This window comes from Rattus rattus, chromosome 18, assembly GCF_011064425.1.
Source record: "Rattus rattus isolate New Zealand chromosome 18, Rrattus_CSIRO_v1, whole genome shotgun sequence".
Classification (NCBI taxonomy): Eukaryota; Metazoa; Chordata; class Mammalia; order Rodentia; family Muridae; genus Rattus; species Rattus rattus.
Window position 1 is genome coordinate 5,811,207 of NC_046171.1, and position 24,845 is coordinate 5,836,051.

The following is a 24,845-nucleotide window of genomic DNA, read 5'->3' on the forward strand; positions in this document are numbered from 1 at the left end:
GACAGGTTTCTCTCACTGCATATAGTTCTGACCCAGAACTCAAGAGATCCTCCTACCTCTGCCTCCCAAGTGCTGGGATCAAAGGTGTGCGTCCTCATGTCCAGTTGTGAGAGCACATTTCATGTAGTCAAGGTTCATCGTGAAGTCTGATCTTTCTTCTCCCCTCCCTATGAGGGGGTTTCAGGTGTGTAACCCCACGCTGGGCCAGATTACACACAGATGGCGCTACCAGAACCCCAGGTATCACACCTGCTAGGCCAGAGCTGCAGAAGGGCACCACTTGCTTAAAGGGTATGGGTCTCCTCAGCGCGGGCTCCCCACGTTGGCAGGGGCTTTTGTGAGCAGTAGCCAGCCCATGGCGCACCACTCTCAGCAGAATGAGAGCTTCTCATCCCAGACAAGGTTCCCGCCTTCTTATTTTGCTTAGGCGGGGGTCCCTGCTTCATGTTCTGCATGTCGAGCATACACAAACCTCTCTTGGTTACTCTCTCCCCGCTTGACTTTCTGTGTTCTCTCCAGTGAGGAAATAGACCTTTCTCTGTGGGCAGGCTAGTTCAGCACCTGCAGGACATATCCCTGCCCACCATGCACAAAGCCAGGGCCAGCTTCTGGGTGATGTCGAGAGATCACCACACTGATTCTGCAGCTGATCTGGAAACTGCCCTTCCAGCTACTTCTGACGTCCATCTTAGCTCTGTTCTCTGTCAGACCCTTCTTTTTACTTCTGAAAGCGCTCGGATCCCATGGGCGTCTTGGTGTGTCAGGCTTGGGAACCCCTTCTAGAGTTATTCTTTAAGCACTGAAATTTTCTTCTGTACGTAGTGATGTCCTCCAACCAGCGTTCCTCCCTTGTAGGCAGAAGCTGTCTGTTTCTTCAGTGCGCGTCTTTCCTACCAACCTGGAATAACACCTGTAGGTCTGGAGCGGCTGCTTCTGGGCCTCTTTCTGGATTCTTTCTAGAACGGTGGGTATTTCGCCCCTACTTGGTACTTAGACGTGTGAAGTAGCTTGGGTCAGTGATACTGACCACGACCTGGTGGCCCCACTGTTGCCTTCTGAGCTCCTTTGTCCTGGGTGTGGGACAAATATCCTACAGAGGACACCACCAGCCTAAGCTTAAGAGAGCTTGGTGGCTCTGCTTTTCCTGGCCCGCAGAGTGTATCCCTGCCTACCGCACAAAAGCCCAGACACTGCCACCACTTCTGGCTGGAGCTAGAGTCTGCTGGTGGGTAAGCAGAGAGGGGGCCACCTACCCAGACTGCCCTTCTGCAGACACAGAAGCAAGGACCTGAGCTGAAGCGACATGAACTTCTGGAAGCAGGCCCCACAGTCACTTCCCACACGCCCATTGTCACTCCTACCAGCTCCAACACCAGACTGGTTCTCTTGTTAATCAAGACCCAGGTCCAGGGTCAGGAACTGTAAAGCTCTGAGAAAGGTGAGTGGAAACAAACAGAGGAAGGGCATGATAGGAATTGTTCCTGCTGTACCCTTCCTCTCCCTGGGACCTTGGCTGTGTGAGCTTGCAGGAGTCAGATCCCTCTGGAAGGAGACAGCGTTTATATGGATCTGTGGATCTTGCTACCCCAACAGGCCCTGCCGGGACTCAGCTCGCGACTTCTTCCCCACTGGTTTACATCTCCATATTACTTTCAAAGCTCAGGGCGGTGCAAGGTTGCCAACAGCTGTTACACAGCATTGTTATTGTGTTGCTTCAAACACCAATGGCTGAATTCGTTGCTATTGCACAGAGGGCTGACTGCACAGAACTATATGAGCTGAACACTCAGACTTTCTAAATAAAACATTGTAACAACTGGTGGTCTAGTAGTTCTGGGAGGGGGGACCTGGGTGGGGATGGAGAGGTTCCAGAGAGGTGGGGCTCAGCTGGGCCATCAACAGTGGGCAAGGACCGGATGGTAGAAGGCAGGTGTTAAGCAGAGAACGAGGTTGCCACTGCCGCTGCAAACAGCACCAGTCTCGGTCTGTATGTGTCACAGGTCTCAGCTCTCAGTGTTCCCAAGGTCAGCTGAGTCTGGGGTCAAGCCCATCTAAAAGGCTCACATACCTTCACCATGGAATAAAAGCCATTTCACAAAGACTAAGACAACCAGGCCCCTTACCCAAGTGACCTAGTTCTTGAGCTGTTAGCCGGTTGCGGCTGCCTTGCTGAGAGGCCTAGGGAGGGGCACAGACACAGGGCTCAGTGGTTAAGAGCACTGCCTGCTCTTCCAGGGGTCCTGAGTTCAAATCCCAGCAACCACATGGTGGCTCACAACCATCTGTCACAGGATCTGATGTCCTCTTCTGGTGTGTTTGAAGACGGCACGGACATGTCTTGGCACTCCTTACACCTCCCACGGACAGAGCGACAGCAGGGGTCATGCGTTCATTCCTGTGTGCCCCTTAACAGCCCCACATGAACATTCGCACATTAGGAATTCTTTCACCACATGACTTTTTCACATCTGTCACAACCCTCTGGCCTCAGGCCATCCAATTCTGCCACCAACACTTCCACGAGGCTGTTGGAGAATGACACAGCGTGCTTGAAGTTACAGGTGTGCCAGCCGTCACCAACCTCCTGCACTGTCCAAATGCATTTGCTTCTTAGTCCCCACAAAGCCCATTTCCTGTGGTCATGGTTTGTGGTGACGATGAATGGGCCATGAGGCAGCTGGTAGGGCTGCTGGCTGGCAGGACGGCCACACTCCCTGGGTGCTGGGTTTCCTGGTGCTAGGGCTGGGCCTCCCATTAGCCCCATTAGCAGAGGGAGCTCATGGTAGCCTAGCCCTCACAGCCCTGACCTCGCCTGTTCTCTCTGCCTACAGGCAAACGGTGCAGGAGAAGTTTAAGCTACAAGGTTTGCTTGCCCAAATCCATCACAACTGTGGGGATGATCAGGAGTAAGAGCACTGAACCCAGACAACAGAGAACCCATGAGGCCACTATAGACTTCAACAGAGCATAAGTGTTGTGTGTGGCCCCGAAGGTGAACCTGAGAGCAGCGGGCGCAGGACCCATTGCAAATATGAACATTACGGCAGCCAGAGCACTGGGTCCTCTGTCCCCAAAGACATCAGGGCAGACTGTCCTGCAAAGCCCCCTTAGCCACACACAGAGCTTCCACAATGGTCACAAGTACACTGACAGGGAACACCACAGTAGCACCTTGTCTGGGAACATGTTTCCAGATGTCCCCAGCATACCTGGATCTGGGCTTACCGGGGCTACTTTGTATCTAGTAGAAATCTCCAGGGAATCTCAGAACCAGGCGAACCATTTCCTGTCTACTGTGAACCAAACTGGATGATCTACACCAGGACCAGGTGCTGGGGAGTTTCAGGAGTGGGAAAATGTATTTTAGCCCCTGCTAAAATGTATCCTTAGGCCACCTGGCAGTTTACTTACAGTCACCTAGGATGCTGTGTCCCTCACTCAGGCCACTCCAGGACTGAAGCAACATCATACTAAACTCGGGTGTGCTCTGCCCACCCCTGGTGGATACCTCTGTGGATGCTCAGGGACTACAGAAGCCCTGGGGGGACCAGCTGCTGGTCACCAGGGTAAAAGGTCATACAGGCTCTGCACCTTTCATCGGCATCTGGCTAGGGGCATGCTTGCCCCAAATGTCATCTAGCCGCTCTCTGGTCTGGCTCTCAGGTTGGGTCAGGGAGTCCTGAGGCTGCTCAAGGACTGGAAAGTTAATCCTTTCTCAAGTTTAGCAGAGCTGCACCATCATTCCATTCACAGACTTAGCCCCTGAAGGACCGGAATGCAGGGAGCGTCTGCACGTCTTGCTGGCAACGGCAGCGTGGCAAAGGGTACTGAGAAGGAAAGACCCCAAAAACCCAGAGCAAGGGCAAGCTGTCCTCCCCACTAACTGAGCCCTCCTCCTTCCTAGTTCATGGTCCTCCTCTAAAGAGCACTGTGAGTCAGAAGTAAGGTTCCAGCAACCGTCAGCACCCAAGTAGCCTAATTTTCAGAAAGGAAAAACAAACTGCTATTTTAAAACTGCAGATTTTTAAAATCTGAGAAAGAACAGCCCCCAGCCTTGCCATGAGAGGGCAGCTTGTTGCGGACTTGCCCAGGACGGGATGGCTTGGTTAAAGCACTCTCCATTGGGCCTTTCCTGCAAGTCACAAGCAGGATCCCCCCCCGCCCCCTCCCCGAGACACCAAACTCTATTCTGACAGAAAAAACCCCACTCATCCCACGGGGTGGACGGTAGACTGGGACTCTGTGCCAGCTCTAAACACGGCTCCTCACGTGAGGTCAGGGCGAATGGGCGCAAGTAAGAGAGCTCTGCTTCAAGGTAACAGTCTGAACCCCCAGGACTAGGAGAGGAGGGGCTAGGCCTCTCAGAGAATGGCGGAGCTGGGCAGATGGGTCTGTTTGCTTACCAAGATACAGAGCATATAAGTGACGGTGTTCAGAGAGGGACCTCTTGCTTTGTCCCTTCCAAGTGTACATTTTCACACGGCCAATTACCGGCAGTGTGACCCTGAGCGAACCACTTAGCCTCTGCCTGAATGTGGGAAACAAGCAGACATCAGCACACAGCCCGTGGTGGGTGCTGGGGAACCACAGAGACCATAGATTACCAAGTGCTGAGATTGGCACCCAGCTCATAGTAAGAACGTGAGCTGTCACAGTCACTGCTGTGACATCGAATGGCCCGCTCCTGCACATGTCTTGGCTCACTAGGACACGCTGGGCAGGGCTTCTTGGAGACGGATGACAGTGGGACCACTGGCTTCTGAGCCCGGGGTGTAAGCTGAGTCCCATCTCGTCAGAGAGCAGGGCTGGCCCTGGGTTTTCCTTTGACCCCTTGTATTCCCTGTGAGTACAGAATGAACCTCGGAAAAGCAACCAGACCAATACTCAGCCCCTCTCTGGTCAGCTCTGGGGCCAGGCCCACGTGAGGCTCTGTTTCCTCCAGGAAGAAAGTTTTGGTGGCCAGGGCCGTCTGCGAAGTGGGCATCAGCTGCCCAGCTGACCTCCTGGTGCCCACGGCCCTCTGTTGGCTCTCCCCTGGGGTAAGGGATTATACACCCTTTCAAACTCCAGCTGGGTGCGCCAGTTCAGTCAGGGAGCCCAGCTTCCAACAAGCAGCGCCAGCCTGGGCCAGCACATCTGACGCACTTACCAGGAAGCGGACATCGTCAAAGCCGTTCAGTAGCAGCTTGCTCTCATACTGCTGCAGGCCGATCGACTCCAGCCACTCCCCGACGCTCTGCTCCAGCGTCCGAGAACCTGACGAGAGAGGAATCGGCAGACGCTTGAAAAGGGAGAGCCCGTTAAGGCGGTAGCAGCGGCACTCAGAGGAAGACAGATGGCACTGCCACATCATAGTCATTACCATGAAGCAGCCAGACTATGTACAAGAGAGCAGAGAGCGGGCGCCCGGCTTCTCTTCCCTGTACTGGCAGGGACAGAGCTGCCTAACGCTGGACAAGAGCCAACTCGTGCGGCTGCTGCCCACTCACACCCCACAGCAGGAGCTGTCGGGGCTGGGACCGAGGCTGCACATGCACGATCTTGCCCCAGGGTTGGGGGAGCCAACCCCCAGTGGTCTCTGGGTCAACTGCTCATCAACGTCCACACAGAGGCATGGCAGAAAGTCTGTCCCCACAGGCACTAGAGGGGGACGCCAGAGCTCCTAAGTGCCCGCCAGCCTGGCTGCTCCTCTCATCCATGCAACTTCTGGAGCTGCTGTGGGGCTGTGGCGAGGGGCTAGTTGTGCGACCTTGCAGCATAGACCAGTCAGGAGAGAGCGCGAGTCTTCATGCAGCTGAGGGACACAGGCACACAGCGAGGGCTCCGGGAAGGAAGCGGCCGCGGTCATGGGGACCCAGCACATGCAACACAAGCAGCACACAGAACGGCAGGGGGACAGAAGGGGCTTTTACTTGTTTTCCCCCAGCAGTCCCGGAATAAGCAGACCATGGCCCCAAGCTCCTTGTGCTCCCTGCTCAGGACAGCGGGGGGCTGAGTGGGACAGGTGGGCTGGCGTGTTGGAACCAGGCTCAGGTACGGCTCAGCTGGGTCAGTGGCATGGTCTTCTATCGGGCAGTGTGGCTGGCCGACTGGGGCCCACCTACAGCCTCTGGAGGACGGCGGCAAGCAGGGCGCCGCCTTCCTGGCCTGGGTTGGTTTCCAGCAGCGTGGTGTTCATGCTCCCCGTCTTCGTCTTCGGCGGTGGCTCCTATGACCTGCCTGCCTGCTTAGGGGACGGCAGTCAGGCTGTTCAGTTCTTGGTCAAAGAAGACAAAACCAAGCAGACGGAAGAAAGGGCCACTTGTCACCGGGAGCTCGGCAGTGTCTAGTCACAGTGTGGGTCTCTCCCGCTGAGCGACACACGCACGGCTTTCTTCCCAGGGTCCCTGCTCTCGAGATCTTTACAGATGCACAGGAACTGAACGTCCTCTCTCTATGCTCGGTCAGGGCGGGACTGAGGCAGCGCTGGGAGGGCCAACGTTCCGTCCCTCCCGGCAGCCCTCACGGGTTCAGTCGGATGCCTTCACACCCACCTGACTTCTTTAGTTCTTGTAGCAGGAACAGGTAAGAGGGGGTGAGGAAGGGGGGACGAGAGGGGAGCAAGGTGGGAGGCAGAAGAATCAGCTACAGAGACACCACCTCCAGGAGCTCTTCTTTGGCACGGTGAAAGTCATCCAGCCGTCACTGGCCGTCTCTGCCCTTCACAGCAGGGCAATGCCAACTTGCTTGTCTTAGGGACCCTGCTGACCAACTGTGGCAGCCTCTGCTCCTCTCCGGTCCTCCGCAGCACAGACGGTGGGCGGTGACCCGGTAGTCTCTGGATGCGGGCTGTGGCAGAGCCCCAGAATGCCAAGTCTGGGGGGTCTCCCGGACTTGCCCTTGAATGGGAAGTCGGCTCCAGGAACCTACGCGGCAGGCTCTCGAGTGCTCGTGAGCTCACGCAGCCCCGGCTGCTGATTCATTCCTGCTTGTAATCCCAGGGCTGGACAGCTGCGGTCCAGTCTGCTGCCGGGAGATGCGCGCCGACAGAGCCGCGGCGGAAGGCTTTGTCTAAAGGCTCTGGGGCTCCACACCGCTGGCTGCCGGCTCCGCTGTCCTTGCTCACTCTCGTGTCTGGCCCTCCCCCTCGTCCCCTCCCACCCTTCCCCCTTCCACACTCAGGAGAATACATCAGGGATCGGACACCGGAGCAGAAGCTGCGGGCGCTGAGGGGGAGGCAGAGCGAGATGACAGGTTTCCTGGGAGTGATGCTGGAGATGAAGGCACAGGCACTAAGGGGACAGCAGCAGCATCTCCAGCTCGGGGCTGGGAACCTCGTACAGGGCACAGACAAACTGTGTCTGTAACTTGGGCTGGTAGTTTTGAGAGCCAGGGGAAGGGACCAAGGGGCACCACAGCCCACAGTTAGGTGACCCCGCTGGCCACTTTAGGAAGCACCGTCCTATTAGCGCAAAGATAGCGAGACAGGTCTATTGCACCTGATGCTCCGTAGATGAGGACACAAAGCCCAGGGGAGAAGCACCTAGAGCAGGACGCTCGGCAAGGGAGAGCCAAGGGGAGGCCTGACCAACTGCAAGTCCAGCCAGCGAGGGACAGCAAAGGTCAGAGGTATACAAGAACCACACGTCACCCCATCAATATGCGGGAGGCGCCTGCACTCAATAGGTCGCATACAGGGAAGCTGTCAGGGGTCTGGGCTCCAGGAGGATGCGCTCAGGAGGTGCTCAACAGTGACTTGGGTGAAGCGCAGGAAAGCCAGGCTACCTCCCGACAACGTAGCCCTTTGTTAGAGAGTCCAGAGTCCTTGGTGTGATGGAGTCTGGTTCCTGGTAGAGGTGCGGGGCCATTGTGACACCTGTCTTTGGGGACTTGGGTATCTAGCTCCAGTGTGGACACGCTGGGGTTCTTGGGACTCAGTGCTGCCATCCTGACTTTGAGGAGAGAACCCGTGCAAAGCCAGTCTTTCTGAGCAGAGGGTGCTGGAGGCTATGCAGAGCCTAGGAGTCTCCTCCTGGACCCTCTCTGTCAGGTGACCCTGGTACACTCTGACACTGGGTACTGGAAATGTACAATGATTCTGCTTTGGCCTGAGCCAGCCTCTCCGTCCCCTGGGGCTCCCTACACGGCATGGTACACGGCTTTGCTGTCCTGGGGGTCCCTGTGCTGTGGTGTACAAGATGGCAGCAAAGTGAGCGTGCGCACAAGAAAAGACCAGGTGCCGGGTTAGCACAGCCCAGCCCAGCCCAGCAGAACACAGAGAAGCCCTCTTGCTACTCCCATGGGAGGGCCGGGGGGAAGGGCAAGAAGCTGAACACACACCAAGGGCAAGGCTCTTCCCAGGAGGCCTGACTAGACCCAGAGGCAGAGCTCTGCTGAATCTGGCCTCTTGACACCCGATGGTGGCTCGGGCTTGGGCTCATGGTCCTTATACAAGGGACAGTAAAGCAGGTGGCCACAAGAAAGCTTAAAGCTCTTGGTCCCAGCTTTGAAAGTGGCCTACACTACTCTACAGACGCCCGACCCTTGGAAACACGTGTGCACGCCAGCACGGTAGAAACCGCGGTCGGAGAGGCATCCAGGGTTCCCAGCTGGGAAAGCCATCTCTGTCACCTCCAGCAGACGTCCCATACCGGCAAGGACGACCTGAGCTCAGTCCCTCAGCTAGGACCCAGAAGTGGGGCTGTGGGAAGGAAGGACCAGGAAGTGGGGCTGAACGCGGAGGGAGCCAAGCCAGGAGCGGATGCTCTGCTCTTGGAGCTCCTTAGCACCACAGACAGAAAGGGGCAGGGCCCCTGTGGACACAGGGCTCCTGTCGCTCTTGAGTCACAGGTGCCAGTGGCAGGAACCTGGCTCTCGGGTGGGACGAGATGACTTACCCTGAAGTCTACATCTAGAACTGGGCAGTGTGTCTCCAGGGCCCAGGCTCTGCCCAGCGAAGCCCACAGTTCCCTCCTCCACTGCACACGGTGCCCTCCCTTGTTAAGCCCCTTAGCAGGGCCACAGGGGGCCTGCTGGTCTAATGCTGAGGGAGGTACGGAACCCTGCCCTTGAGGGTGGCACTCGTCAGGAAGGGGAAGCTGGGCCTCCTCCTGGGTACCACAGTTCTGGGGCCTGAGTCAGGACTCTACGGGGTGGGGTGGGGACTGTGAGCGCCGGCTCTCAGAGGTCCTTTGAGGACATCTCTCTTGAGAAAGAAACCCAGCAAGCATGATGGTCCATTTCACAGAAAAGGAAACCGAGGCAGACCTGACTCTAATGGCTTGGATGAAAAGAATGACCAACGCAGGGATGATCTGCGTAACACCAGCAGATGACTGAGGAAACCAGAGGGAAGGAGACAGCTAGTCACTTCAGGAGACTCTGACGTGCTAACAGTGAGGACACTTGTCTACCCCCCAGGCTGCCAATGTACACAAGGCACGCAAGGGCCACGTTTTCATGCCCAGAGCGAATAAGGACCAGTGTGGAAGTAACCCCAATGTGGGCCGCTCTGATGAAGTCCACACCGACAAATACAATCACGGACATGTCACCTACTAAGCAGTACAACCCCGCCCTTCCCTTAATGAGCTGCGTCAAACTCAGTTCATGTGCACCACGAGGTGGGGATGGCACCGTACCTGAGATCTTCTGCTGCTCCTGAGAGAAGTCAATCCCTTCGCCGATGGAGCTCATGATCTTCTCAATCTGAAACAGAGAGACGAGAAGCAGAAGGGTTAACTTGGGGCCGGCATTGCCAGCCCAAGGCCAGAACCACTTGGCTCTCCTCCCCGAGTCCAACCCAGCCTGGGATGGGGTGGGCAGCCACTCCGCAGAGAAGTGACCCCCTTCCCCCAGCGGTCTGTACATGTCACTGTTCTCGTTCGAGCTTGGGTTCCCTAAGAGGGCAGTTGTCAGCTTTGCTCTGTACCGTGTTCCAAGTCGTGCTTGGCAGACTGTGAGCACAGTAAAAGATAACTGGTGGCCATGACCGCCAGTTCTGAGGTATAGAGGCAGGCACACAGGAAGTTCCCGGAAGCCAGGGGAGGTAGGCATGCTGCCCTGCAAGGAACCCCTACTGCAGCTGGGAGCCCTATTTGCACTTACTGGGTAGAAAGAGTCATCAACACTGTCCTTCCCCTGAACCGTGGTAGAGACAGTTAGCCTCAATGCATCCAAATGTCTTGAGCACGGCCCCTAGTATGGACCACCTGCCTCAGCACCTGGCTTGGGCCACCATGGGCTGGATCCAGGCTGCCCCACCTGCCCCCCAGTCTAGCATTCGTGGCCCTGGGTAGGTCTAGACAGCCAGATGAAGAGCGCCTGTCCCCTTTCTTGGGCCGCAGTGATAATGAGCTCATTCACAGCCTCTTCCAAAGCCATGAAAAGAGGGACCTTTTGTACCAGGGCTTGGATGTTTTTCCCCTAAGTGCAAGCGAGGAGCCTGCGCCTGACAATCAGAAAAACAACTCCCAGCCGGCCTCCAGCTGGCAGGCAGGGGCGCAGCTGACAGCCAGGAGAGCACAGGGCAAGTGCCCCCTCTCTCCCTGAGGCCAGTTCAGCTGCAGAGCTCAGCCCAAGCCCAGGGGCACAGCAGAGGTGACAGCCTTCCGAGCAGAGTGGGGGTGGTGGGAGGGTCTGCACTGCCCCTCGGGGTACACGGCCGCCCACATGCATCCCTCCCTTGGGCTCCAGTCATTTCAGGTGCTGTAGCACAAGTGAGTGTCCCAGCCAGGCAGGGAGAGACCTTCAGCCTCTGAAGGCTGGGATGTAAGTGGGGCTGTGTGCATGACATGGCTCACTGTGGATGCTCAGTAAAAATTAGCCGTGCCCCTGTTTTCCTCCGGATCACCGAAGACTCCAGCCTACCAAACCGGAAGTTTGAAGCCTGAAAAATTATTTTTATGTGTAGGGGTGTTTTGGCTGAAATTATGTTTAATCACCGCATGTGTGCCCGGTGCCGGTGGAAGCCAACAGAGGGCATAGCATCCCCCGTAACTGGAGCTGTAGATGGTCAGAGCCACCAGGTGGGTGCTGGGAATCAATCAAAGGGCCTCTGCCAGCGGCAAGTGCACCTAAACGGCCAACCACCTCTCCAAACTGCTCGAAAACACTATCTTGGCTTTTTTCTTTTGCTGTTTGCTTTTGGCTGGCCTGGAACTCACAGAGGTCCTCCTGCCTTTGCCTCCCAAGTACACTGCTAAGCTTGGTCCTCTCCTCCATGGAATCCTTACATACAGACTACTCAAGAACTCCAAAAGGTTATTTAGAGAGCCGTGTCTGTCCTGCTTGCCCCCCACTACCTTGTTCTCAGATACGGGCAAACACCAGGACAGCCCTGCCCGTCCACCGCAACAGACACCCTGTGTATTGCTTTTTCCAATAACCACGCTCCGGAGCTTTCTCAGGGTTCACAGAGAACTTGCAATGCATGGGCCACAGTGTTAGTGCGGCTCTCAGATCGTACTTCTGTCCCACGAGTCTTTGCTCACTCACAAGCACATGAGTGGGGTCAGCTCTGTGAGTCTGCTGAGGGCCGGCCAGGCGCCACACGACAAGAGCCGGCAGCGTGGTCTGGGGAGGTGGCAAGGGGGGTGGGGGCGTTTGCTGTGAGGCGAGTGACCCCGAGGCAAGGATTCCCCCAAATGCACACGAGGATGGATGTGGTAAGGGGTGCCTACAGCCTGCACACTAAGATGGGAGGTAGAGACGGGAGCCTCCTCCAGAGCTCGCCAGCCCGGGGGGCACAGTGGCAAAGAAGAGACCCGGTCTTAAAGGAGGAGAAGGGTGAGGGGGGTGCTGGCCATCAGATATGCACCATGATGAGGCACACGCTTACACATGAACACCGGCATGTGTACGTGCACACAGACAGAGCCAGCATTGGGTCAGAGAATCCCTCCCCTCATCCACAGTTCTGTCAAAGGTTGCCTGAAAACCGGCGCTCACCGACTCATACCATCAGTTCACCCCGTCTGCAGAGTGTGTCTACTGGCGCCATCTTGTCTTTTTCACAGAGTTAAAGCTTTTCTGTAATTTTTAACTCGGGGGGTGGGGGGTGCCCACCTCCAGACCGAACCCACTCCCCCTGGTGAGGCAAGGCCAGCTCGTGAAGCGCACCTCATCCCCTGGGCATGGCATCTGGAGGGTAAGTTAACACAGGATAGGCAGGCGCGTCCCGTTACACAGGTCTAGCAATGGAGGGCTGTTTTCTGACACCATGCTTCATACAACCGGTGGAGAGAGCTCAAGGTGGGTGGTGGTGGTCCCACCTCATTCCTGAGATTTCCCAGCTGGCCACTTGACAGTAGTGAGTGCTGCTGGTCCCCAGATCCACCCACTTGTGCCTGGAGGCCAGCGCAAGTCAGGGCTCCCACAGCCTGCCCCGTGTGCCTAGTGGACACTGCCAGGAGGCTTTGCCCAACCACCTCACCGTTCTGCAAGCTGCCACAACCAAGTCAGGCAGAAGAGCCACTGTGCAGGGGAACTGGAGGGCACGCCTGTCTTCTGCTAGTCTAGGGAGGCAGAGGCAGTCAGAGCTCCGTGAGTTCCAGGGCAGCCAGGGCTACACAGAGAAACCCTGCCTCAGACAGACAGACAGACAGACAAGCCTTGGAAATGATCCATTTCAGCAGGTATTCACGATGCTTCTGTTCAGACGGCTCCCTGCTAGGCTGCATGGAATGTCTCCCCAGACGGCAGACACTGGCCATGCTGCTGACGTACGCTCAGAGCCCCCAGGATCCATGGGCATGGGCCTGTCCAGCCACTGAGATGGCACCGTGCCGTTCAAATAGCCCTCGGAGTGAAAGGAAAACCTCCTCAAGTCCCCAGGAGAGTTGTGTGTGAGGTGCAGGCAGTCCCTGTGGCGCCCTGGGCCAGCATGATCCCGCTCTTAGGCCTGTGGGAAACTTCCCCTTTGGGCAACCGTGTGGCCAGAGGCTCTCCTGTGGGACTAAGTCATCAGGATAACAGGCACCATTGCGGTGCGTAACTAGAATTTCGGGTTCAATAGGGAGGAGAGGACCTGCCTTCACCCTGTTCTAAGTGTAAATATTAAAGGGGAGTTTCTGGAGAGCAGCAAAGTTGGCTACCGGCAGCTCCCGTTCCTTCCTGGGCTGTCCCCGCATACACAGGATTTCTTAGGGCCAGAAAGCTTGTGTCCTCAGGTGTGCCCGCCCCTCCTCCTCTACCTCACACTTACGAACTTATCCAGAAACTTGTCTGACCCTGTTGCTTCGACAGTCTTAACGGTGTGTCCCAGTGATGTCGAGGACCATCAAGGGGCAAGGCCTGTTTCAGGGCTTTAGATCTAACCCCATGTCTTTTCAGAGCTGGTGAGTGTCTTGGGGGACATTCAGGTCTCCATACGCAGTGGCAATATTCGATGCTCTCACCAGGCTGGTCCCCGAAACTCGAATCGCTCTTATATAAATGGAGAACGTAGGGAAGGTGGCCCACAGTGCCGCTCCTGGGTCTGGCTGGACTCTCTGGCATTCTTTCCTTGTTTTCACACCGGCCCTGCATCCAGGGAGGAATCCCGAGTGCCACTCCATCTTAAACGTGCATGCAGCACAGCCTGATGAGCATGGAGCCGGCTGGGCAGTGTGTGTGTGAGTGTGAATGCTGAGGACTGAGCAACGACCTCTCAGTCCACCAGAGGCTCACCCCACCCTGTCCTGTGACCACGGATGCTGTCAGGGAACCTTAAAGATGCTGACAGTGACACTCCCACACCAGAAGCCATAGAAGAACTCACGGCCCCCTCTACAATGGCTGACTTGCCTCTCGGGGCAGACGGGCACTCAGCTTTGATTCCGTATTTGAAAAGGGGTCACTGACCGGAGGCTACATTATTATTTTTTTTTTTCTTCCCCTTCCAGACTGAGTTGCCCCAGGAAAGACAAAGATGGAGTGAAGTAAATTATGTGTCCTGATTTTCTAATATTGTCAACGGCTTTTAGGAGAGGCCAGGATGGCGTGGAGAAGCGGCGGGGAGGGCGGGAGCTCGGTGTGGGGATAAAGAGTGAGCTGCCGGTGGGTTAAGGGCTCTTCTCAGGCAGGCCTGCCGGGAACAATGGCCAACTTCTCCTCAGAGCACTGTTAGTCTCAGCTTAATTTATCTCAGCAGGGAGGGCACACAGGTTGAGCCCGTATTTACTGTGGTATCCCCTCACTCCAGTTTCCTTCCCTCCTCTGCTTGCCTTCTCTCAGGTCCCTTCTCTTTTTTTCTGGGATACGGGATAACAGAGTTGTTTCATTTCAAAAGTGCTTTGTCCTGCCCTATGAAAAGCCTCCCCCGCCACCCCCCCCCCGTGATTGCTCCAGATGTAGAGGGGCAGGCAGCCTGGTAGAGAAGAGAGGGGAGGGTGCTCAGTCCTAGGCTGTGTCTCTCTACTCCTGTGGCCTGCACCTTGGGGTTGTGGACACCGGACACTGGCTCCTGAAGCCTCTGAGCACCTCCAATCCCACAGCCACCAACAGGGTCCCTTTTCCACCCAGGGCAGGCTTGTGGTGGTTAAATGTCATTCTGACATTTGGACTCCTGTGAGAGCACCTCTTGGCATTTCTGCTGTGGGTGCTTTCCGAGAGGTTTAAGCGAAAAGACCCCCCTGAATGTGCCCAGAGACACCCCACAGGAGCTGGGCTGGACTGAACAAGGAATAGCCTGGGCAGATGTCTCTCTGCCTCCTGACTGTTGGAGCGGCCACACACTGCACCACGCCCTGCACTCTCCCTCAGACTGCAATGAAGTAGACCTTTCATCTGCTTCTGTGACAGTGACAGGGAAGCATAAAGGACACAGAGAGGCCCCATGGCAACAAGTAGCCTTCTCCAGCAGGATGGCCCGCTCCGAAAGCAGCCTTTGACTCACACATACCAGGAAAGTGCTGAAAAGGAGAAACTGGGAGACCCAGATTCCAATTAACTTGATTATTGCTTGCCCCGTAACTCTGGGTTATGCGCCAGGTATTGGCTTCAAAAAGTGGGACAACTGCGTGAGTGATTAATGGGACTTCCTCGCTTGGGTTCTGGTCCAGTTTATGCTTGGCCTGGCCCCTGCAGGAGGGACACGAGCCTAAGGTGCCTGGCTGGGGACTCTCTCCTAGTGTCATACTCACTCTTCAAGTCGTCCCCTGTCCTGTTCTGTGTGTGCCTGTGCCGTGATTAAAGAGGCCAGGGGTTCGAGGCATCACTGCACCAGCACTGTGGGGAGAGCGAGGCGCTCACCTGCTTCTCAGACCTACAGGCAAACAGCTGTCTGTAGTATGGGCGGTCAGATCACAGCGTGCTTAAGCTCAGGAGCCAGCACGCCACCTGCACATCCATCAGCCTCCCTAAGGTCTCCTTAACTTGCTGCCCCTAACGTCCACTGAACAGGAAGAAATCAGAGTAAGGGAACTGACAGAGCCCCAGTCTTATTTCTAGACACTCAAGTAAGTCCTTACCTCACACTCAAGGGCACGCCCTGCACTCTGCTTAGATGAGGTCACAGATCAGGTAAACAGCGGCGGAAGAAAATGCCAGAAGAGTGGGTGCCCAGGGAGGCTTTAGGGTGAGGCTGGGTAGGGACTGACTGGGAAGGGCGGAAGGGAACATTTTGGGACCATAGCAATCTTCTTTGTTCTAATGGAATTTGTGGTTACGTAAGTGTGGGCGTCTGTTGAAGCTTACGCAGTGACAGCTATGATCTGAGCTTGTCTTTGAGTATACACCCCTTCCCATCCCAAACTCTATACAAGTACTCGACTCTAGTTAACGGCACAGCCTTCTAAGCCCAAGAACGATGTACTTATGCAGTTTACCCGAGACACATCAACAATAACATGGCTTGCCAAATGGACAGAGGCATGAAGGGGCTAGAACGTATAGCAGGCCCCGAGAAACAGCCTTCCCAAGACATTCTCCATCCCAATCTCTCAAGTTTCTACAGTTCAAAACTCAGAATGAAATCCTGTGAAGAATGTTTCAGGTGCAAATCTTTTAGAAAATATCAAATTGTACAGCCACACAGATTCCCTTTCTATCTGTAAAGGACTCTGTTTAGCATGCCACACCCGGCAGAGGCCACACAAAGGTGTGGGAAGCTGGCACCCCTGCCTTTCTGTAGTACACAGCTTGGGTGGAGGGTTCTCCCAAGACTCAATGTTGTGATGTCTGGAACCAGGCAAACTCCAGGCCTTGCAGTCTCAGAACTTGAATTCAGGTGTTCTCAGGAAGGCAGAGCGTGGGAAACTGGTCATACCCATCGGGCGCCAGTGGAGTTGATCACCGCATCGGGAATGAAGTGTGGCGGGACGACGTGCACAGAGGAAGCAGCACTCAGTGAGCAGAGCACATTCCTACCCCTCCCAGGCTGGGATCCAGGGGATCAGAGCCTCACCCAGGATACGGAAGGAGCATGGAGCAGGTGTGGGTGTGCTAAAGGCTTGTGGGCTAGTCCTCTCCTGCTTCAGGAGGTGCTGTGTCCTTGGAAGCATTACAGCTCTAGCCTTGAACTCCGCTTGGTTCTGCCCGTGGACCTGGAGGACTGGCCACCAACACGGCTGGCCCTCTCCCATCTTCTAGCCCATCTGTGATGTCTGCGTTCCCAGAGCTTAAAATCTGTGGCTCTGACTGACCGTGATCCACTAGCTTCTAGTGTCCAGCTTGATTTTTGGGCTAGCCTCTGGTCTGTGAAAGCTTAGGGCAGAGTTTCAGGTATGACAGAAGGGCATCACTAAATAAAGGTGGCGATCAGGGAAGAGCAGACTTCAGAATAAAAGGCCTGAGTTCACAATCTTGGAGAGACCATTGGGCTTCCCTGAGCTTTAGCATACCTCCAGAGAGTACAGGAGACTTCCTTAGCTGCCGGATCACTGCTACGGTCAGTGACTTTTCTTCTCCCCTCTCCCTGCTCCCCTGAGCTGGTGTTACTGTGCAGCCCAAGCTGACCTCAACCTCAAGATTCCCCTGCCTCAGTTTCCCCAGTGCTAGGATTTAGGGCATGTGCTAGCATGTTCAGCTATTTCCTCCTCTGAGCTCCAGCTTCCCAAAGGATGCTGGGAAAGTCTAAGACGTGGTAAAAAGCACAGGTGGGAGAACAGAGCCTGAGGCCTGCGCTGGTGCACTTCCTCCATTCCGAGGACATCATCCTCTATGACTCGGTTCTGTGGTTCCTCTCCAGAGGCGATCTGTCTGTCCTTCCCAGGCCAGAGAGGGAAGTTAGTCTTAAGGGCCTCCCTGGCCCAGTGAAATGTGGGCTGGGCTGAAGCGCTGTCTCCTTCCCCTGCTCTGTGACCCACCTGACCAAGTGCCATCCTTCCTGCTCGAGGAAACATCTGTAGTCTTCCAAAACTGCATATGCCAGGCATGTGAGCTGCCTACCACCTCTCACTACTGATTCAGACTGCTGTGACTAGAGAGACTGCTGGAATTTGTATGCATTTCATTCTGAAATAAATAGAAGTCCACCTCAAAACAAGTTAAGAGCCGGCTAGGTCCCTTAGAGATAAACCAGAGGGAAAGGGCAGAAAGTGTTCACAACCTTCTGTGAACAATAGCGCACTTCCTGGACACAGCTGGTGGTGGCTTCTCCATTCAGGACAAAGTGTCCAGTGAGGGAGAGGCTTCCTGTTAAGAGCTCAGGCCTGAGCTACTCCACCGGTGTGGAGGGGGATGGGGTGGGGGGTGGGGGCGCTGGAGGCTGCTGTATCTGCACTTTCCATACCTAGAAGAGTTTGTCCCCAAGAGTTGGACGGCGGGTCACGAAACGGGCAAAAAGCATGCTGGAGTCTGCTCTGGAGGCTCCTGGTTACCATGAGCCACCAGCTCATAACTCTCTGGCCACCTTTACCTCAACTGACCCGGCAGATTAGCTAACTTTACAGCATGTCCTCCTGACAGGAGGCACTGCGCGGCTCACAGCCTGCAGATTTCTGTCAGCACCCACAAGGGAGTGGTGTGCTTATCCAGAGAGGTGGGACTCACTCCCAAACTGATAATGGTGGTCATATCCACAATGACCTCGGGGCTTGAGGGGCTGAACAGAAGGTTCTAGAATCCGGGGCCAGCATGGGCTATACAGTGAGATCATTTCTGAACTTAAAGCAAATAAATGAAACTTAGGGCTGGGACCATGGTTAGTATTAGACTAAGTGCCTAGCACGTGTGATCTCCAGCCCCGCCCTCACACACACACAAGGGAGGAAGAAGAAAATGTAATTAAATGTTACAAACGGACACAGAATGAAACAAGTACAAGTGCTGTTTCTATGACAACCAAGTGGCTACTTCAAAGAGATACAATAGTAGGAAGCCTTCAAAAATGTGTTTTTGAATGAAGTGTGGTTGGTTAAGTAAGTTTGAGAAATTCTGAAAGAAATCTATGCTCAGATTGCTTCAAGAGTGGCGTAATTCTGGCTTTAACAAAAGAGTCAAACTGTAAAGGCCAGTCAATGGAGCATCTTGGCTGTGCCTAGTGTCATGAAGAGAGGCAGAGAACACAAGGTGAACAGAGCCACGGGGAGAAACGCCCAGGTTCCCCTCCAAGAGTGGACGCACATCTCTCGTTAGAGTAACTTAATGTTTAGATTCCTTTAACAAAATCATTGCTTTCTTTACCAGGGTTTGTAATTAGCCTAAGAGCCCCGTGCAAGCTGCTATGCCAGAAGCTCCCATTAAAGATGGGATACCTAGACCAAACGAAAGCCCCTGCGGAAGCCTGGAAGCCTCATAAACAAGGCAGCAGTCACTTTCCAATCACCTTCATCATCGAGGAGATCCGCCTCCCCAAGCAGAATCTCTATCCTCTGCTCTTTCTTAGGAAGTCTCTCCACTGACTAGGGAATGGCACTAGGCGGCTTCCTTCTTCTTCCTGGAAGATGGTTTGGATGGTGTCCTGTGGATTGCTACCTCGGTTCAGGACAAACAGTGGGTCTGTCCTTCCTGACCTCCCCGGCAGAGCACATGGGCATCAGTAGAGCCTGAGCTCTGCTCCGTGCCCAGAGGCCACCCAGGTCCTAGTTCCAGACTTCATTCACACACGTGGCAGGTGGTGAGCCAGAGCCACTCCCAGCCAGCCCAGTGCCCAAGCTGGGAGCACAGAAACAGGTTACGAGGCTAACTAAAGCCCCTTTCTGCATGTGGAGCCCTATCTATCCTGAAAGCCTATTGGACAGGGAGGCAAAGCAGCTCCAAATCTCAAAGACCACTCTGAAGCTCGAGGTCTCCTAAAACACTGAGAGAAGGGTTAAGCTAGGAGGTAGGAGCTAACCTGTGCTCAGCCTGATCTTTGACCCATCAGGAATGCAAGAATCCATAGGAAAGACATCTTTGTGTCCCTGAAGGTAGGTCTCCACACATGAGAATTCTCAGGACACCAGAGCTCAGGAATGGGGCAAAAGTGGGAAGTCTGGCGTTGGTGGACGATGTGACGATGCTTTGCCCGTCGGTCCTGCCCCTATTCCTGCCACCGCGGGTCTCTGGCTGGAGCCAGCAAGCCTCTGTTCTGAACTCACGCCCTCCCAATGCCTCTCAGGACCAGCCAGGTCTCTGCCCTCCCCCGATGCAGTTGGAGCAAGGCTTCTGGTTGGCTGGCCCTTTGAGCTAGATATAACCCACCTAAGCCGGGTCCATGCGTGAGAACCAAACCCCTAACGAGAGCAGCAAGGTGAAATGCAAGCTCACGTGCGTGCTGCACTCACTCACTGGTCCTGTACCCAAGGTTACTGCCTGGAGCTCTAGCAGCAGAGGTGGCCTGGCTGCACACGGGCGTAAGTGAGGCTTGGCCCCGCATGCTCACAGGCCTCTGAAGCTTTCCTCTGTGTCCACTGCTGCTCCTGCAAGGACTGGACCCTGGGTGACTTGAAAGGCTGTACAATGAGCCTTTCGTGAGGTTAAACTCTAACTGGGTCTTAGGCACGGTTATCTGGTTATCTTAGGGGTTTCCTCTTTTCCTCAAGAGGAAAGGGGAGGGGGTAAATACTGGCTCACTCTGAGAGTACAAGGCATCTACAACTGGTGCCTTTCCTCTTGGGGCTCAGGAAATAAAAAGAGGGGATTCTTAGATTCCAAGCCTCACATCAGCACAGCAGACCCTTCATGATTTCCCTGACACACACACCCCAACGGCTCTCCACCCGTCCATCCCCAAGCCCTTCTGAATGCAGCCCCTCCCCCGCTCCTCACACTGCCATCCGGAATAAAGTGTTAGCGCCCCTGCCAGTGGTCAGACCGAACACAGGGTTCCTAAGAGCACAGGAGCAAAACTCTTGCCTCCAGTGCTTCTGGGCCAAAGCTCAGGGGTCAGGGGCTCATTTGGCTGGGGAAGGGATGGGAGGCCACAGAAGGACCGAGGCCAGAAGAGACGTACAGGGAGCAGATCCCCTGGCCACCCTGTGTGCGGACAGCTGGGTGAGTTCCCTATTATCCAAGAAGCACAGGGATGAGCACCTGAACAGAGCCCTAGAGAGGCTCTGAGACCCCGGTGGGGCTCACGGCCAAGGGAGCTGCAAGGTGGGAACTGTGGAAGGGCAGGAAAAGTACTCTGACACCTTTGTGCAGGGAGACCCTTAGGCTGCCCTGCCCATCTGCTGAAAATGCTCTCCTTCCTCGGCAAGCATGGAAACCCACAGCAGCCCACAGCAGCCCCGCCCCCAAGTCCAGTGGCTCTGTAAGCATGGCTCAGTGCCAAGGCTGGGCCTGTGTGTGTCTGGGCTCTTCAGACAAGGAGTGGGTGCCTCCACCTCCGAGAGGAGCCGAGGAAGACCCAGTTTATTAATGCCGGAGTAAGACGGAGGACAGTAAGACCTCAGTATTTCTCCTAATTTTATAAGAGCCTGCTTCTGGTTACTTATTGGGCTTCCGCCAATCTCGGTGTCTCCCACTTTTGTTACAATAATCAATAAAGACTCGGAAGGGGGATGCGTGCTCCTTTCAGTCAGATGCGGCAAAATCGCGGCCGAGCAGCTTTGCTCCTTCCGGAGCTCTGGGCAACAGGAATGAAGGGAGGACTGGGGCAGACAAAGGATCCCGGATAGGACCTAGCCTGGGCTTCCCAGCTCTGCTGTCACTGGGGTGCCTCCTGAGATAGCCCTTGTGCATGGTTGTGAGTGAGCTGTTGGGGTGTGTGTGCACGCTGAAGGAGTGCTCTACACTCGCTTTTCTCCCTCTGAGCTCAGGCTGTGTGCACACATCACACTCTCAAATGCGCTCCCACAGGGGTGAAAGTAAACTGTTCTAGTCAAAACTGTAGTGCACGGAATTTCTACACTTTTCTCCCAGAAGTGGGAGCGAGTGAGAACGGCTAGTGCAGGACCCCTCCTACGGGTCGGGGCAGGGACCCTGTGAGTCTCTAGGTCAGTCAGTAAACCAGGCCAGGAACTGGCTCAGTCTTGCTTCCTGCCTTCGGCTCCCCTGCCCTCTCCCACTCTGTGATAAGGAGTGGCAGATAGGAAGCAGTCCTTGGTGAAGGTGCCCTGGATGGTGTCCCTGAACTCAGATGCTAGAGCCTAGCCTCTGAGGTAAAGTGTGTGGATGAGGCCTTTGCTGAGGGAATACGGTATCTATGAGCCGGGAGGAGAGCCCTCAGGAGGGGGCTGGCTGGTCCTGACTCGTTCCAGGCCTGAACAGCCACAGGACAACGACGAACGGTGAGCACTCCAGCCTGTATGCTCCTGGCTCCACAGCAGAAGAACAGTGCACACCTGTTCTAACACTGGGTCTCCAGTTGGGACACGGTTATGTCCCAGTTCCCCTGGGAGCCAATGACCCTGTGCTCGGCCAAGGCCCACCGTGTCTCTGGTTCCCTGGAGGAATGCGGTGAGGAGCATTGACTTCTCAAGGCACAGACCTGAGGCCAGATGAGGTGGGCCTTGGTGGGCGGGGTCTCGGTGCTCGGAGTGGGACGCTGCTGGGGTGTGTTTATATCCGTTATGAACTATTTCCCCACAGCCAGAAACTGGGGAAACCAAGGACCACTGGGAACTATTCTGAAACTTCTAATATACAACTACTCCAAATTAAACATTGAGATGAAGAAAATGTTCAATCAACCATGGCTTTTCATAAAGGAAGGTCAACCGAGCCCAAACGCTGGGGAGGTCAGGCCTAACCGTGCCTTACTTAGTTCTCTCCTGTAGCCCAGCTGCTCGGGGTGGAGGGAAGCCTCCATCTTCCTCAGCCTGGCAGGCACGCGAGGTGCCACCGTCCTGCCCCAGCTTGTGAGGGTCTCTCTTCCTTCCCAAGTGGGCACAATGACAACCATCGCTGACAGGCCTGGTGATTCTGCTGATGAGACTCCAAGTGCCTGCTCTACACCTGCCTGAATGTCACCAGGGCCTCTGCTCCCACTGTCTCTGTCACCGTCGCCCAGGGCTCTGTTCATGGGTCGTGAGAAAAGCGACTTGATGCCAGCTGTTCCCTCTGCTCAGTTTTGCATTTTTACTCGCTGAACCCTGTTCTTCCTGGCTGACTCTGAGGGCCAGTCCGTCCTCAGAGGACCCAGCCCCTCCTGCTACCGGGCTGCCTCAGCTCCCTGTGCTGCTTGAAGCAAGTCTTCCTCTGCAGAAGGCAGTGGCCATGCTCCTAAGACCCAAGGGGCGGCACACTGGACGGCAGAGGCCTTGGGCTGTAACCTCAGGGTGGGGAAGCAGGTCGCTGAGGGGTCCCCACAGCTTTCCCCACTCAGCACTTGCAACTGTAAGCCTCTGTAGTTCCTGGGAGGGGCCGCCTTAAGTATCAGTGACCTGTCCTGCCTCCCCTGGGGGGAGTCGCTCACACTGTAATCTTCAGCCCTAGCTGCACCTCGGAGTTTAAGAGGGCCTGTGCCCTGCAGCCCGGGAGGTCCCTCTCCTCAGCTCTCACCAGTGCCCACTGAAGTCCCAACTCCAAATAGTCAGCGTGCACTTAATTTCTGCTTTTGGAGATCTCTACCCAAGATAGGTGCTCAGAGGGGAATTAGGGCCACATACCAAGTGCAGGCAGTATAAACAGGGTGTGCATGAACTACCCCTGGCAGTGGGGCGGCCAGCAGACACCCAAAGCTTGGGTAACTCACAGAACGAGAGTTTACAATTAGAAGCGATTTCCTTGAAAGACTCGCTGCAGCTGCATGTATAAACTACTTCCGCTTGCCTCGTTACCCCAGCCGACCACGCACCTACAAATGTGTTAGCTAAAACTCGCATGGAATTTTCCTTCCGTAGCAGTGTTAAGGAGGCCCAAGCATTTGAAACAGCTCCTCACACACTGGGGGGCCTGAGAACTTTCTGAGGGCTGGTCAGAGCCAGTGCACTGGGCAGCTCAGGTGTCTAACTCTGAAGGATGAGAAGCAGAGAGAGAGAGAGAGAGAGAGCACGTAAGCCGTGGCGCCTCTGGAGGCTGTGGCATGGGCTGGCCCATGATCACACTTGGGCAAACACAGCTGAAGGGGCACGAGCAAGGCAGAACTGCAGGCTGAGCTGCCATTGGTGAGAGCAGGGGGTGACCCCTGCACAGACCATGAAGAGAATCAGGCAGCGCTGCCTCAACCTGTATGCCAGGCCCCGGCTCACGCTGGGTCTGAACAATGGGAGCGGACACCAGCTCTCCTCAGGCAGATGCCAGGAGACACCGGTTTGCCCGTGTACAAGTGCCCGCCTGTGCCGCCATGTGAATAAGCAACAGAGACTTGGCTTCCTCCAAGGTCAGGTGAAGTCGGGGGTCACCTCCTTGCTCCTTGTATTTAAGGTCTTCTAGCTGTGGTGCTCACAAAGCAAGGCTGCAGAAACACTCTGTCTTCCTGCAACCAGCCAAGGACTGCCAAGGACTGCCAAGGACTGCCAAGGACCCTCTGGCTGGTCGGAGTCCAACGAGGTTCGATGGGTGCCAATGAAAGGTGTTACCAAGGTAAGATCGTGCCGCACCCAGGGGCAGCCCACAGTGCAGAGGCGCCCGGCGTGAAATCACGTCTTAATTGGCACTCCCCTGGTATATTATGACGGTTAATCACAGCACCGCTGAAAGGAAACCAGGCCCCGCACCAGAACTGAGAAAGCTGAGATAGCCTCAACCGGGCTTTAAATGAGCCCTCCTGCTTGGAATGCAAAGCAGGCAGGAGTGCAGAGGGACAGGGCAGCCACCTGTGAAGGGCATCCACACACAGCGCTCAGTGAGGGCTGGCGCTGCAGAAGCCACCAGGCCCTGACCTCGCAGGCCCCACGGGAAATGTGCAGGGAATGCTCTTGTCTTTTTCGGTTTCCTATGAAGTGACACCCATGGATGACAGCAGAGCTGTGGGCCTGAGAAGGGACAGGAGGGTGGCCCAGGAGAGCCAGCCGTGGGCACTGAGCAGCCAGGCTTCAGGTAGGGAAGAATTCTGTCGTAATTAACTACTCTAAGACCTAATGCTGCTGTGGCAGTAAGGCTGAAAGGCTGGATTAGAGACCTCTTGGCGGACCAACACGGGTCCCGCCCTCTTCTGACACATTTCAGCCTTAAATAAGTAAGAGACCCAGAAAGCTATCCTTGTTGACCTAACACACAAAACCTAAATCAAACAGGGAAACTCACTGAGATGAGCCCATGCCCTCCGTGAACAGCTCTGCTCTCAAAGCTCTTTCTGAGCCCTGCGTGCCTGCAAGCTCTTAGAGGAGTTGTGTCCTTCAGCCCCAGCCCCTTGCCTGCCGGCACCCTGTGCAGCCTACCACACAGAGGCTATCGTAAATACCTGTTGATAACAACGTGAAGGGTCCTGCTCCAGCGAGGGCATCGACACTGAGAACAAGGCTCCTCCAGGGAGGCCAGGCTCAGCGCTCGCCTGTTACTCAGGGAGAGAGTGTTCCTAAGCCAACCCGTCCCACCTCCTCACATAGCAACCAGTCCCTTGGGTTCACAGTGGCCTGTCT

General features: G+C 55.4%; 1 protein-coding gene across 4 annotated transcripts in view; it reads right to left on the bottom strand.

Annotated features, from left to right (window-relative positions):
- Positions 1-24,845, bottom strand: part of Anks1a (ankyrin repeat and sterile alpha motif domain containing 1A) — a 148,657-nt gene that overhangs the window by 10,076 nt on the left and 113,736 nt on the right. For all 4 annotated transcript variants that reach the window (XM_032888304.1, XM_032888306.1, XM_032888307.1 and 1 more), the window contains 2 exons: positions 9,621-9,687; positions 5,150-5,256 (listed from right to left, as the gene is read on the bottom strand). In XM_032888304.1, the coding sequence (XP_032744195.1) occupies positions 5,150-5,256; positions 9,621-9,687 (174 nt within the window). The remainder of the gene's footprint in view (positions 1-5,149; positions 5,257-9,620; positions 9,688-24,845) is intronic.